The 13,378-nt window shown below is 44.1% G+C and overlaps 1 protein-coding gene across 3 annotated transcripts in view; it reads left to right on the forward strand.

Moving 5' to 3' along the window:
• gpc3 (glypican 3) overlaps positions 1-13,378 on the forward strand; it is a 206,204-nt gene that overhangs the window by 64,905 nt on the left and 127,921 nt on the right. For all 3 annotated transcript variants that reach the window (XM_025898218.1, XM_019346170.1, XM_019346169.1), the window contains exon 3: positions 7,727-8,412. In XM_025898218.1, the coding sequence (XP_025754003.1) occupies positions 7,727-8,412 (686 nt within the window). The remainder of the gene's footprint in view (positions 1-7,726; positions 8,413-13,378) is intronic.

The following is a 13,378-nucleotide window of genomic DNA, read 5'->3' on the forward strand; positions in this document are numbered from 1 at the left end:
CTCATCTTTTATTACTACGAGCGCATCGTGAAATGGCAACGCAAATATTCCCTCTATAACATTTGTTTCTGTTTGAAAGTGAGCTGTTCAGCATTAAGCTGATGCATGGGCGTAATGCGGCGCAAGCATGAAAACTAGCATGAGGGTGAATGAGTAGGAGTGCATTCATCACGAACCACAGGATCTACTTAGAGATGCATATTGGATTAATAGAGCTCGGATGCTTAATTTGGAGTGGAGTGCTCGTGCTGCGTTAGTCGTGACCTCTCTCATCTTCGCTCAGATGCGGACGGACGGGCTGCGGGCTTTTTATCCGCGGCCTCGAACGGCAGCCCCGGAGAGCAATAACTCCTATGGGTGTGTGTGTGTGTTGGGTTGTGTATGTGTGTCCTGTCTCTGCGTCTCGGTCTGTGCGCTGGAAATGAATCCATTATTGGAATAGCCTTTCACTCAAGTATCACTTTTCTGAGTGGTAGGATTCCTCAGGGTCCGATGTGTATTTTGTCTGCGAGGCGAGCGTTTGATTGGGGTGTCAGGTCTCTCTCACCCGTGGCTGAGTTTTGGCGAGAGGTGTGCGACGTGTCTCACAGCTCTGGCACTGCTTGACTCCAGATGCCTTTGAATGGAGCTTCAAAGCTCGCCTCGCTGAATGTTTCTCTCCACACGTTCTGGCACCATTCACTGAACCCCTCCTCCTCCTCCTCCTCCTCCTCTACCTCCCCTCCAGCTCTCGGTTGTGTTTTTCCACTTCACTTTTGCCCTTGCGTCCTTCCCACCTCGCCGTGTCCTCTATTCTGCTGCACACCGTGTCCTCTGACAGCGCCTGTTTGCCGGTTAGAGATACAGCACGGCTCAACTTTGACCTCAGCATTGGAGCCCAGTGCCAGAGATCAATGGAGTCAATGGTGACAAGCAGAAATATGGAAGCAAGGGAGGAAAAAAAACTGGCTGCTAGCGTATCTGTATCACCCAGGAACAGCAATTTTTATCTGTGTGTCTAATGCTTCCTGTTTTAGATTTTGGTGGTATAAGAAGAAGTAATCGTGGATGTGGTTTATTGCTCTTGGATATGTTTTCCAGTCAATGAGATGATGTATTTCTTGTACTTGGATAGTTCTAATAATATTGGGATGAGCTGTCAAAAAGGAGGCAGGCACACACAGATGCCGCTTTTATTGCAGATTTTTTTTTATGGCATTGGCCCCACTTCTGAAGGCGAAAAACAGTCTATGCCCCACAACCCACGTTCAACAAAAACAACCCACAATGAATGGAGAAAACAAAAACGTTCCAAATTGAATTCGAATCACATTTCACGTTTTAAGCGTTGTCGTCTGCACCCATCAGCCGTGGCTTTATTCCCCTACAGTGGCACCTGTTGGGGAATAAAGCCAACAGGTATGAAAACGGAGTGGGAATATACACTCATCTTATTCCTTCACAACTGCTTTAACTCTTTTTGTAGCTGTCACAGTAAGTAAATAGTTTTCCATTAATTATCCCAAAGGCGCTTTAGATATTTGTCCTTTTTGCAATAAAGTCTATATTCTTAGCAAATTAACCAGAGATTAAATGGAACTTGGTGAGTGTGGAAAAAATCTTTTGCATTAAAAATTATTAAAATATTTTGTGCTCTGAGCTCCAGTGAATCCGTTTGTTGTTGTGCTGTTTGATCAGCACACCTCTGCTGCTCTTTGTGAATTCAGGCAATTGCATTTTACAATGTATTAAAAAACTGTGGCTGCCATATATCATCATGGCTGCTTTCCAACTCTCAGCCAACCAGGTGAAAATAAAGTCTGATACTTGCCAGCTTATTTTCAAACCAGTGACTTCTATGCCTGACGTAGCTTGGTGGTTCTCAAGCTGTGAGACCTGTTAATAGAGGACAGAGTCTTTGCAGGTGGGCGTGGAGAAAAACACTGAATGTACACTAAGTAAGCAAACATGGCTGGTAATTATTGACACAAATTTGGGGATGTAGGGTCTATGCATATCATATATGTACATAAACATCAAGCTTTACATTTCTTCATGCTTGTGAATGTTTTCATCCTTCATTGTGCTCATCATCTGAACTCTGTTAGTGTAGCTTGGCATGCTTCACAGTTTAAAGTGATTATTATTTATCTTATACTGAGCCGCTGTGAAGCCTCTGCAGTTCCTCTGTCTGAAACAAGCCAGTATGGCTCTCCTCCTTTTAGCCATCTTCTTTCTGATTGGCAGCCCCTCACAAATACACATGTTGCTATAAACTGAATGCTATAAACAGTCGGCATCCTGCGCTGTGATGTGGAAACATCAATGGAAAGTACAGTATGTAAGGACAAAACAGAGTTGGCCCTGCTGTATGGTGGAAAACTTCATTTCATCTATTCATACAATGTCACCTTCAGCTTTTCAAACCAGCCACCCTGTGAGAGGCACATGGACCTGTTTTCTCTAGTGCCTCATGCCCAGTGTTACACTGCAGCAGAAGGACGGCACACAAAGATGAGCTATGCAGTGTGCCCCAACTGTGCGAGCAGCAGCACAAGCTTGAAAGCCAATGTTTGGTATGACCACCTTTATTCTTCATCACAGCCTGAGCTCTCTTAGATTTCTTTCGCCCTGTCTGAGTTTTCGTGTATTTTGTATTTTGCTGGAGTTCAGCAGTAAAGCTGCTGTTTAGTTCAAATCCTGTTCTGTGTGTCCTAACCTGCCTGGCCCACAGCACCACATGTGTGATTCTGATTTTGAAATAGTCGTCAGGATGAATGGAGGAAGTCAGGAGAGAGGTCTGTAAAACACGGCGGAGGCTCTGTTATGGTTTGGGCTGCACTTCTGCACTGATCTTGTCAAAATTGATGGAATTATAAACACAGAAAACGCCAGATTTTGATCAACCATGTAATAAAATCTGGAAAGCATCAGATAGGCTTCATTTTTTGACACGGTAATGATCCCAAACTCACTGACAATGCAATAAGAGTAATCCTGGAACGCTATCAGTCTGTCAAAAAGGAGCCAACATCCAAAGAAAAACTTGGAAAGAGCTTCAGAAAGCCTGGAGAACTATTGCTGGCTGAAGCTCGGGCTCCTTAAATAAATAACAAAAAGAAATGAGAGATGACAAATTTTGCCAATTTTTACTGAAATAGAAATATTTGAGAACTATTTTTAATTAATGCATCAAATTGTGAAAAATATCTTTTAACTGTCTCAGAACTTTAGAAGTAAAGTTCTGTTTGTGTGTTTTTATCCAGCGCAGCTTGGGACTGTTACCTAGAATTTAACCTCCAATTAATGTAGAACAGATAACGAGTCTTGTTGGACTTGAAGATTATCCTGAAATAATACGCCACATTTTCATAAAAATATACACAGAAGTAAAAGTGCTGTAAATTTTGTTCAGTGGATCAGAGTGGACTGTATGAGTTTTTGGTGAAAAAACCCAGAACAACCCTCTCGAGTTGTTTTCTTATTAGAAGCAGACTACGAGTAATAAAAGCAGTGTATGAATTTTGTTGATTTTACTGCCTAGCTGGGAGGAAACATTAGCTAGACGCTCACAGGGCAGCAGATAAATGAACACAAAGAAAAATGTGTTAGCGTGTGTGTGTATGAGTGTCCTTACACCTGACTTACACCTCGCCATCCCACCATGGTCCGCCAAATGTTCGCCCTCGCTGTCACCACCTGGCTGCTGCTGAGTGCTCTGATTGCATTGTGCGCGGCTGCGTGCGGGCGTGTGCGTGTGTGCGTTTGTGTGTTCGACGAGGTGCTCCCTAACAGATGGAGTAACCTAATACACCTCTCATTTCTACCCCGCTGTCCATTGGCCCTCATGGTCTGCTGGTGATGTTATCTAGGCCTTACCAGCATCCTGCCTGCTTTGTTCCTGGAATCAGCCGGCCCCGCCCCGCTCTGCCTCACTGCCGCCGTCCCGTAAAGCCCCGAGCACCCGGATGCAAATGTACAACAATCCCACAAGGGGGAAAAAAGGGCTGTCAGGTGGAGCGGGTCTCAGGTTACCTGAGTGCAGAGTGCTCTGAGTGAAACGTGCCTGGAAAAAGCAGCGTACTGTTTACAGTCAGTGAACAGATGCTGCTTTGTTGTAGCTCATAAAATCACGACTGAACGTCGACGCTGCTGAGAGATGTCTGTTAGAGTCAGCCTGTGCACGTGCTTGGTGCACCCACAGACATATGATAAGACATTTGGATCATCACCGGCCCCCTTCAGAAGCCCAATCACCTTACATCAAAAGTGACACCATGGCACCCCCGCCAGTCCTCTGTCTGCGTCCCGGACAGGTACTGCTTTGTTAACGGGACCAGGTGGCAGCGGCTCCTCCATCCGTCTCCATGGCAGCTAGAGGTGAAACTCCATCAGCCAAATGGATTAGTCTCATTGGCTGGGTAATTTATTGATGTTTTCCTCTCAGGGGATAATGGGTGTATGGGCCGCTGATTGATGAGGCAGCACGGTGCATGTCTTTGCCTTCGCAGCGTGTCAACCACAGGCAACGGTCAGCCAAGCCTGGTGCGTTATGAGCCGCAGATTTATGTACTTATACGTAACATGGAGACTGATGGGCTCCTGAACATCAAATATGCTTATTTGACAGGCCCTTCATAGATTATGGGAGCGCCTGTTTTATGTCAGAGCTGCAGTCACTTAAAGGCTTTAGATGTCAGAAAGAATTTACCTCACTGTGCCGCAGATTTGTCAGACTTATTTTACTAATAACATGAAATGTGTGATACTTGATCGCAGCTTAATTTGGGATTAATGGCTTGAAATGCACAGAAACCAGATATTATGACAAATTCGCATAGTAGAGGTTTACTGGACTGCATTTAGTCATAAATCCGACATGAGCATTTCAAGGCCCGAGAAAGATGAGATGCCCAGATGCCTCGGAGTAAACAGGTGGTCTGTCAGTAAAAGGCCTTCAGTCTCAGGAGAAACGGCTTTCCAGCAACCAGCAGCCTTCTGCCTCCATCCCTGACGCTCACAAAATGAATGTTACTGCTAATTTTAAGCGTGACCTAATATGCTGCTCTGGGCTCCTGCTCTTGTAATGCGTGCTCTTGACCTCGTATGCTTGTATCCAGCGTGTCACAGGTCCCCGACATACGGCCCCATTCCCCTCCATTAAAGGATACCCGATCCCGTCCAGGCTTTCACCGCTGAAAGAACGTGAGGAGCATTTGCAGGAAATGGGCTCACAATGGTTCATACTTTGACCCCGGCTACTCAGAGCCATTGAATTGCATTTATGAAGAGCCCTCTAGTCTTTCTCTTTACCATCGCAAAGTGGCTCTCCTCTTTACGGCGTGAGAGATGCTACAGATAGCGGCTGAATTGCAGAGTTTGATGTGGGTGGATTTTTTTTAGAAACCGCTTTGTGAGCTGGATACATTTTCTCACTGCCTCCACTTTTCAATCGATAACCAAATATCTGCTTGTTGAAAACTTTCTGTGCTCATCTGCGAGTTCTGTGTGTGACCGTGTGTGTGTGTGTGTGTGGGTATGTTTTCCCTCCTTTCAGTCTGTCTCCTTGTCTCAGCTGGCAATCTGCACATCTGCCTCCTCACTGATCACAGAGGGAAGTGCTTCACAGACACAGCAGGACAGCCGTAGAGTGAAAAACCAAACAGATGTGCGCTGCTCCTGAACATCCTCCAATGCTTTTCTTAACCTTTAGGCAGCCAGCGACTGTTCTGCTGAGCGAGCAGACTGCTGACATACACATTAGAATCTAAAGCTGCAGTTTACTCCAGTCTACAATAAAGCTTCCTTAAACAGGCTCAGTATTCTATTAAACAGCGGCTACCATAACTAAAGCTGGCTAATTACAGGATTCTCTTTAGCCAGTTAAGGCAGCATATTTCAACAACTTCATCATTTTAGAGTTGAAAACCAACTTTTAAACTCAGGCTTACAACCTTGAAACATGGCAGTGAAGCTATGCAACATCAAAAAATGTTCTAATATTTTCTGTTATTTCCAAAGCTGAGCTTAATTTTCCCCGTACAAAGGCAAGTACCTTGTGCCGCAATGAGGACTATAAACCAGGACCAGAAAGATTCAAATGATTCGGCAGCAATTCATCAACACAAAAAGGTGGATTTAGTGTCAAATTGTTAATTATAATATGCTCTGATCTTCCTGCTAGTGTGCAGTTTGCCATAAAAGGGCAAATAAGTGCGCTGCAGACATTCGCCCGTGCTAGCAAGTAAACCACCATCTGTGTGTGCTATATTTGTTTATCCTTTGATCTGAGAGTTTGACAGAAAATCAATTTCTTCTTGTTTTTTTCTTCAAAATAAGTTTCTGTAAATTAATAAATTGGAATCGCTGAGCCTCAAAATGAGTTGAAACATTTGCAGCTCATATCAGTGTCTTCACCTCACTTCACACCATAAATAGCAAAACTGGATCACTTTGGGCCTGTTTGCATTTATGCATTAGCAGCTGTGATTGGTAAGAAGAAATTGCACTCGTTTCTAAGGTTTTACATGTCAGATGATAATAAAAATTCAGCTTAGATGAACAACAACACTGTGAATGTTTAATTTGAGGAATGAATGTGTTTATTCCTCTGTGAGAGTTTACTTAGTTTAAAGCATCCCAGAATTCATTTCAGTCATAGTGAAACATCTCATATATATGTATTTATATCCTCATGTGGATTTCTTTACGTATACACAGAAACTCACATTATATGTCCTAAAAACAGAGGTGTCAAATTGTTTCTCAACGCCAAAGCTCCACATAGGCTTCACTGACCTCAGAGAGGCATGAAGAAAAACAAATTAAACTATCCAAGCAGGGAAAAACGAATAACAAAGATGAAATGGCTATTTGTTGTAGCACATAAACCAATAACTTCCTCTAATGTTCCCTAAACCACTGTTTTTCCTCTGCTCCTCACAAAGCATTTGCGGCAGTCACTCCCAACAAAGTGATGTAGTGGACTAGCCGCGGTATAAATGGGATTTCGGGATCTCACGCTATTCTCCCGTCCAAAGCTTCATTTCACTGAGTCCCGGCTCCCCTGCTAAGTTCAGTAATGGAGCTTTAAATCCCCTCTGTTGTCGGGTCCTCACTCATTTTGCAACTGGGTCGATGATGGAGCTCCCGCTTCTTGTGCCACCTTGTTGATAAGACTTCACTTTGTGCCTTGAAACGCCACTGATTATTTTCTCTTCTCACAGTGGCCCCTGCTCCACTCCCTCCTGCAGGTTTTGAATGCTTTTCTCCTCACAGACATCCTTACGGCCATGCCTCTCACACTTGACTAATATATTGACGTTATTGGTGTCTTTTTAAGATTCTGTGAGCTTTTTTTTTGCTTTGTACTGTGGAAAGGTCAAAGCCAGAATCTGACTGTTTATCTATTGGAGAAGCTCATTTTGAAGCCATCACCCGTTACTGTAATAACGTGCACGTGTGAGTGTGTATAAGCACATTAGAGGAAAACAACAAATGGAGAAAAAGTGGGAAAAAGGGAACGCGAGGCTGTGCGTGGGAAGTTTTCCCTGGCTTTGATCGTTAAGGATAGGATCCTCGTTTGGGGGAAAGCTTCTGTTTGAGTGTTTCATGTTTTTGAGTTAAGCTGATGCCTGTTGGCTGACAACTTTGAGGTAGTTGTAGTGATTATTAAGGCATCACTGAATGAAATTTTGAGCTTTCAGAAGATGGCCTGACTGTCACCCTGTCTCACTCTTTCTTGCAGAGGCCTTTGACCTGGTGCTGCGTCACGGACGTAACTCCACCCTGACGATGCTGAAGTCAGAGTTCCCGACTCTCACGAGTGGTGCCCAGAGCTCTGTGGGGCAGCTGTTCCTGGACATGTCGCTTTACATCCTTGGCTCGGACTCCACAGTTGACCACATGGTGGCGGTGCTCTACGGCCGCCTCTTTCCCCTCACGTACCGCCGCCTGCTGGGAGGCAGTGGCACCTCAGTGTCCGAGGAGTGTGTAAGAGGAGCTTGGAAGGACTCGGGAGCGTTTGGCCCTTATCCTAAACTGATGATGACTCGACTCTCTCGCTCCCTTCTGGCCACACGAGTCTTCCTGCAGGCGCTGAACCTGGGTATCGAGGTCGTCAACACCACAGACCATCTGCGGCCCGGCCGAGAGTGCAGCCGGTCCCTGCTGAGGCTGTGGTATTGCCCGCACTGCCAGGGCATGCTGGGGCCGCCGGCCTGCAGAGGCTTCTGTCAAGCAGTGATGCACAACTGCCTGGGGGGAGCTGCAGAAGTGCAGCCTCATTGGAGGAGCTATATAGATGGACTGGGGAAGTTGGCTGGTGCCATGAGGGGAGAGCAGGATATGGAGGCTGTTGTTCTTAGACTGCCCACAATGATTAAACTGGCTCTCAAACACGCCGTGAATACCCGCAGCCACCTCAACACCCTGGTGAGTGCCGTACACTAACACACGTACACACTGTAAAATGTGCTTTTAAACTGAAGATGGATAAATCCACAGCGATGTCAAATCAGTTTGTCAAACCAGGACCTGCTTCATGGTCATTGATCATCTTGGAATATTGAAGACAAATGTGATTTGATTTTGGTATTTATCATCCATCTGCACATGCAATGTTACCTTCTCTGTCTGCATTTGTTTGTATTCCGTCATCACTAAATACGTAATATGCTGCAGGCCTGGTAAAAACCACCCGCAGGGCCTTTTATTTATTTATTTTTTTTGCTTGTTGGTTTAGTTTTCCAGCCCCGCATGCTGCTGCCTATTTAAATGTTAAAGGTCTGCAGAATTGGGGCTCTGTTGTTGAAGTTACAACCTGCTAGAAGTCTGGTCTTTCAGTCTGAAGCCCTACCAGAAAGGTCCCGGCAGCTTACAGTACTTGCGGCTTTGAACACTACGAGATGAGATGTTGTTAATCACGGCAGCAATCATCTCATTTTGATCTCAGCAGGTTGGAAGAGAACACAGCTACACATATCATTCACCTCAGTTGTGGCCATGAGACGAAAACACTTGATAAACTTGTTTATCTGGATTTTCAGTTTCGAGACGATTTGAATAAATTTCTCTGAATGTTGTTTATTTGCTTGTTTTTTGGCCTATAGCGCATAATCACTGCAGTCCTTCTCTCACTGAGCCGACCCACTTTCCTTCTGTGCACATTAAAAGACTGCAAATGATTCATTTATATTATTCTATAGTGTTTGAGTTTACCTGAACTCTTGGTATACCTATGACAGTAATGTAAGAGTCTACATGTTTTTTCACCTTTGATTTCACTAAATCTCTAATCGTGCGAGCAGAGATTTGGTGACACCTCCCGCTGTAGTATCACACTGATAGTATGTATGCTTGTAACCACATTAGACCCGCTGAGTCACATCCTTTTTCAGTGTTCAGTGCTGAAGAAGACAGGCTGAGACGTTTCCCTCTGCCTCAGACAGCAGGCTGCAACACATTACTTCTCCACATCCAAAGCAAAAATGCACTTTGGGTGGAACTGCATTAAAAGGAGAAGCAACAAGCAGGCAAGAGAGGGATGAAGACTAGCACGTATCAGACAGATGCTCCCAGCACGTCTCTCTGAAACTTGTCTCTCACTTCTCAGCAGTGGTGACCCGTTATGTGTGGCGTTAACTGCAATAAAACCGTCAAGTTGGTTCTTAGCCCACATGCGAAGTCAGACAGAACTGCTCATGAAATATGAAAGGCCCTTTCTGCTGGGGTTACAGAGCTGGATGTGCTTTTTCTCCTGGATATCTGCTGAACTTTTCACTCTCACACCCTGAATCCCCACAGTGACCAGGTTTTCACTCGGAACCCATCATTTATTAACGCACAGGTTGACCTCACTTACTCTGCAGTGTGAGGGTGTGGCTGCATCTATGAATCACTGACTTGTGGGGGAAAGCTCACTTTCTTCAGTGTGTGTGTGTGTGTGTTTGAGATGGAATTTTTTTAAAATCTTGTCTGTGGTACTTAAGACTCCAATTCAAATCATCACATGACGTTAGATTGTGTTTATGAGTCTGTGTCCTGTATATGAGGCAGAGCGAGGCTGCTGTGACAGTGTATTCACTGACTCAATGAAAAAGTGTGTGTGTGAGAGTGAGAGACAGAGGATGTGAACGTCATCTCGCTCCTTTCTTAGTGTCACTGAAGGGACAGAGGTATTGTCTCTCTCAAGGCTAATTTTGTCTCACTAAAGAGCCTCACCCAGAGTTAAACACCTGAATGAAGGACCACTACAGTGGTGTCAGGGTTTTTTCACCTGTATAGATGACCTGCTGAGCTTAAAATTAACTGACTTTAAGCATAGTATGGTTGTTGGTGCCAGAAACTGCTGATCCACTGGGTTTTTCCCTGCACTACCATCTCTAGGGCTTACAGAGAATGATCTGAAAAAGAGAAAACATTCGCTGAGCGCTTCAAGCTGAGAGGAAGTCAACAGTAACTGAGTTACCACCTTGTTTGTCCGCTCTTCTACATACTACCAAGGTGTGCAGAAGAGCATCTCACAAAAGCATCACACAAAACACTGAACCTTGAATGAGCAGAAGACCACACTAGGTGTCAACTAAGAACAGGAAACTGAGGCTACAATTCACACAGGCTGATCAAAATTGGGCAATAAAAGTCTGATAAAATGTCTGATGAGTCTCGATTTCTGTTGCTACATCTGGATGATAGGGTCAAACTTTGGCATGAAACATGAAAGCATGGATCTATCCTGCCTTGTATCAGTGCTTCAGCCTTCTGCTGGTGGTTTAATAGCGCAGGCGATATTTTCTTGGCATACTTCGGCTGCCTTGGTATCAGTTAAGCACCATTAAAATACCACATTCTGCTTGATTATTGGTGCTGACCTTATCCATCCTTTTATGACCTCAGTGTACCCATCTTCTGATGGGCTTATGCACCATATCACAAAACTCAAATAATCCCAAACTGGTTTCTTGAACATGGAAATGAGCCCTATGGTGAAAAAGCTCCCTCCCAACAAACAGCTTTATAGTTTATCCTGTTTGGTAACATGTAGAACATCAGCTATAAGAATAATGATGAGAGAAAAAGTGAGAAGCAGTAAAAAAAAGTTGCATCTTTTTAAATGAGAAGATGAAACAGAATTGCAGGCAGTTGACAAACATGGTGACACCCAGAGACAGCTGTGGCTGCAGGGACTGTTTTCATGGTGTCTAACCAGCCGTGCGGTGATGGGATTTCTTCAGGGTAGTTAAAAATGACTGTTTTGTGCTCATTACACTAACCTTTTTATTTCACCCCACAAAACAAAAACAAATGCATGCACTGTTTTTTTAATTACAAATTATATCACAAGATCACATGATGACGAGGTGACATCAGTTTAAAAGGTTGAAAGTGGACATAAAGCGTGGATGTAAACGGCAACATGATTGTTTAGATGGATTTTCAGATATGATTTATCTTTGAAGCCCACTTCAAAGGGTGATGTCAGTACATGAAGTGTTTCATTTCCAGTTTTCACTATAAATGAAACAGATGGAAAATTTTTAATTTTCAGAAATGTTTCTGCGTCATGGAAACTAAAACTGTTAGCAGAGCTGTCAAAAATGTAACCTGAATTAAAGGGTGACTTGTTGGGGATGGAGTGTTTGTCCACCACAGCCAATCAAAATCATTTGCAGGGATACCAAACAGGAAGTGTTCATATCACAGCAATGCTTTGATCTGTGGTTCATGGATTTGAGCACTTATTTTACAGAGGAAATATTTACGTTATGTGGCGATTATTTGGCAGTGCAGTAATCATTTTACCTAAAATAGCGCAGAAGAATCCTCAGAACAATTCTCACCAAAGTTATCAGATTGATTTTAGATGTTTATAAAGCACATGTCTGTTACAGCCAGTTGAGATCAACACCAGATGGCCTAACAGGAAGTTTTTCATGTGCTAGCACCAAACTTGGAGCATGGACTCTGCACTCTTACTGGGGTTCTCCCAAAAATTTCATCATCTTATCATGGTGGGGGGTTATGGCAGCTTACAGCCATGTTTTTAACATGATCAAATAAAACACGCTGCAGCTGCAGCCACGTTATCAAATAACTTTGATTTCTAATCTTTTTAAAAAATCACAGCCGTGGTGATTTTTTCCCCTAAGAGGAACCCTTAAGTAATATTCTTGTGATACAATATTTTGTACAACAGCCTAATGGATCTACCGTGCCTTGTTTTGGGGTTTCATGTGATTCTACATGTGGTGCAGTTGTCGTAGCGATCTCTCACTTAACCTTCCCGCCAGTCAGAGTGCAGACCCCTGTTACTAAGGGCGACAGACGGATCGACCCTATCCGAGTAAGAGAGTCCTCAAGGTGCGAGAGAGACATCTCTTCTCCGCTCTGCAGGCTTGAAACATGTAACTCTGCTGGCGAGATGACCACTCATCGTCCGCCAGCCCACTCCTTGGCATGTTAACATTCATTTCCTCCAACTCCAGCGTGAATCAGCCAATGTTCAGAGAGACGGAGAGGGCAGCCAAGAGCCCTGCAGCTCCAATCTATTCCCCTGTCAACTTCCCACCCTTCTCCTGGAGTTTGATGTCATCCACCTCCGTCTCTACATCTCATCCTCAACATCCCTCCCTCCCTCCCTCTCTCTCTTTCATCCCCCCCCCCCCCAATTTATTTCTTTTCCTCTCTTTTTTTTACGCACTGCTGTGAAAGAAGATGCATGATTTATGAAGCTCTATTTTTACCAGTTACCGAGGAGAAAGAAAGGAGAGAAAGAGGGGACAAAGAGAGGGAGAGTGGAAAGAATAGAGCGGGAGGGGGGAAGTGTGTGAAGAGCAAGCCCAAGGGGAAGGAGGACAGGAGAGTGTGGAGGAGACATCCATCACCCCTCGACCCCTCGGCTGAAAATGAAGACGGGAAGTAGGTTGAGACAGAAATATGATGGATCTGACCAAGATTAGAGGAGATATACTGCAGACTACATGACTTATGTGTTGTTATACACTCAATGCAGCTGGGTGCTTAGTTTTAAGTCTAATATCAAATACCTCTTTGTGTGCCTGTTACAGTTTTTGTCAATAACACACTCTTTTCATCAGCTGTCTTTATTTGGTGGCTTTCCCATTGTGCTCACACATATCAGAGGCAGATCAAATCACATCCAAACTGTTGCTTCAGTGAGAAAACAAGAAAACTAATTAAATCTTCGCTGCATTTTTATTGCCTATTAATCCGTTCGAACAAGTGCGAAACTAACTGCAGAGAAACGAGAAGTGCAGCCAGCTCTGAAACTGTTAATACCATCAGAGCCAGCATCCAGCCAATCAGATTTCCAAACACTCCAACATATTTCTTATTTATCAGCTATTTATTAGTTATTTATCTAGTCATGTTTAAATAT

Source organism: Oreochromis niloticus, linkage group LG2, assembly GCF_001858045.2.
Source record: "Oreochromis niloticus isolate F11D_XX linkage group LG2, O_niloticus_UMD_NMBU, whole genome shotgun sequence".
Classification (NCBI taxonomy): Eukaryota; Metazoa; Chordata; class Actinopteri; order Cichliformes; family Cichlidae; genus Oreochromis; species Oreochromis niloticus.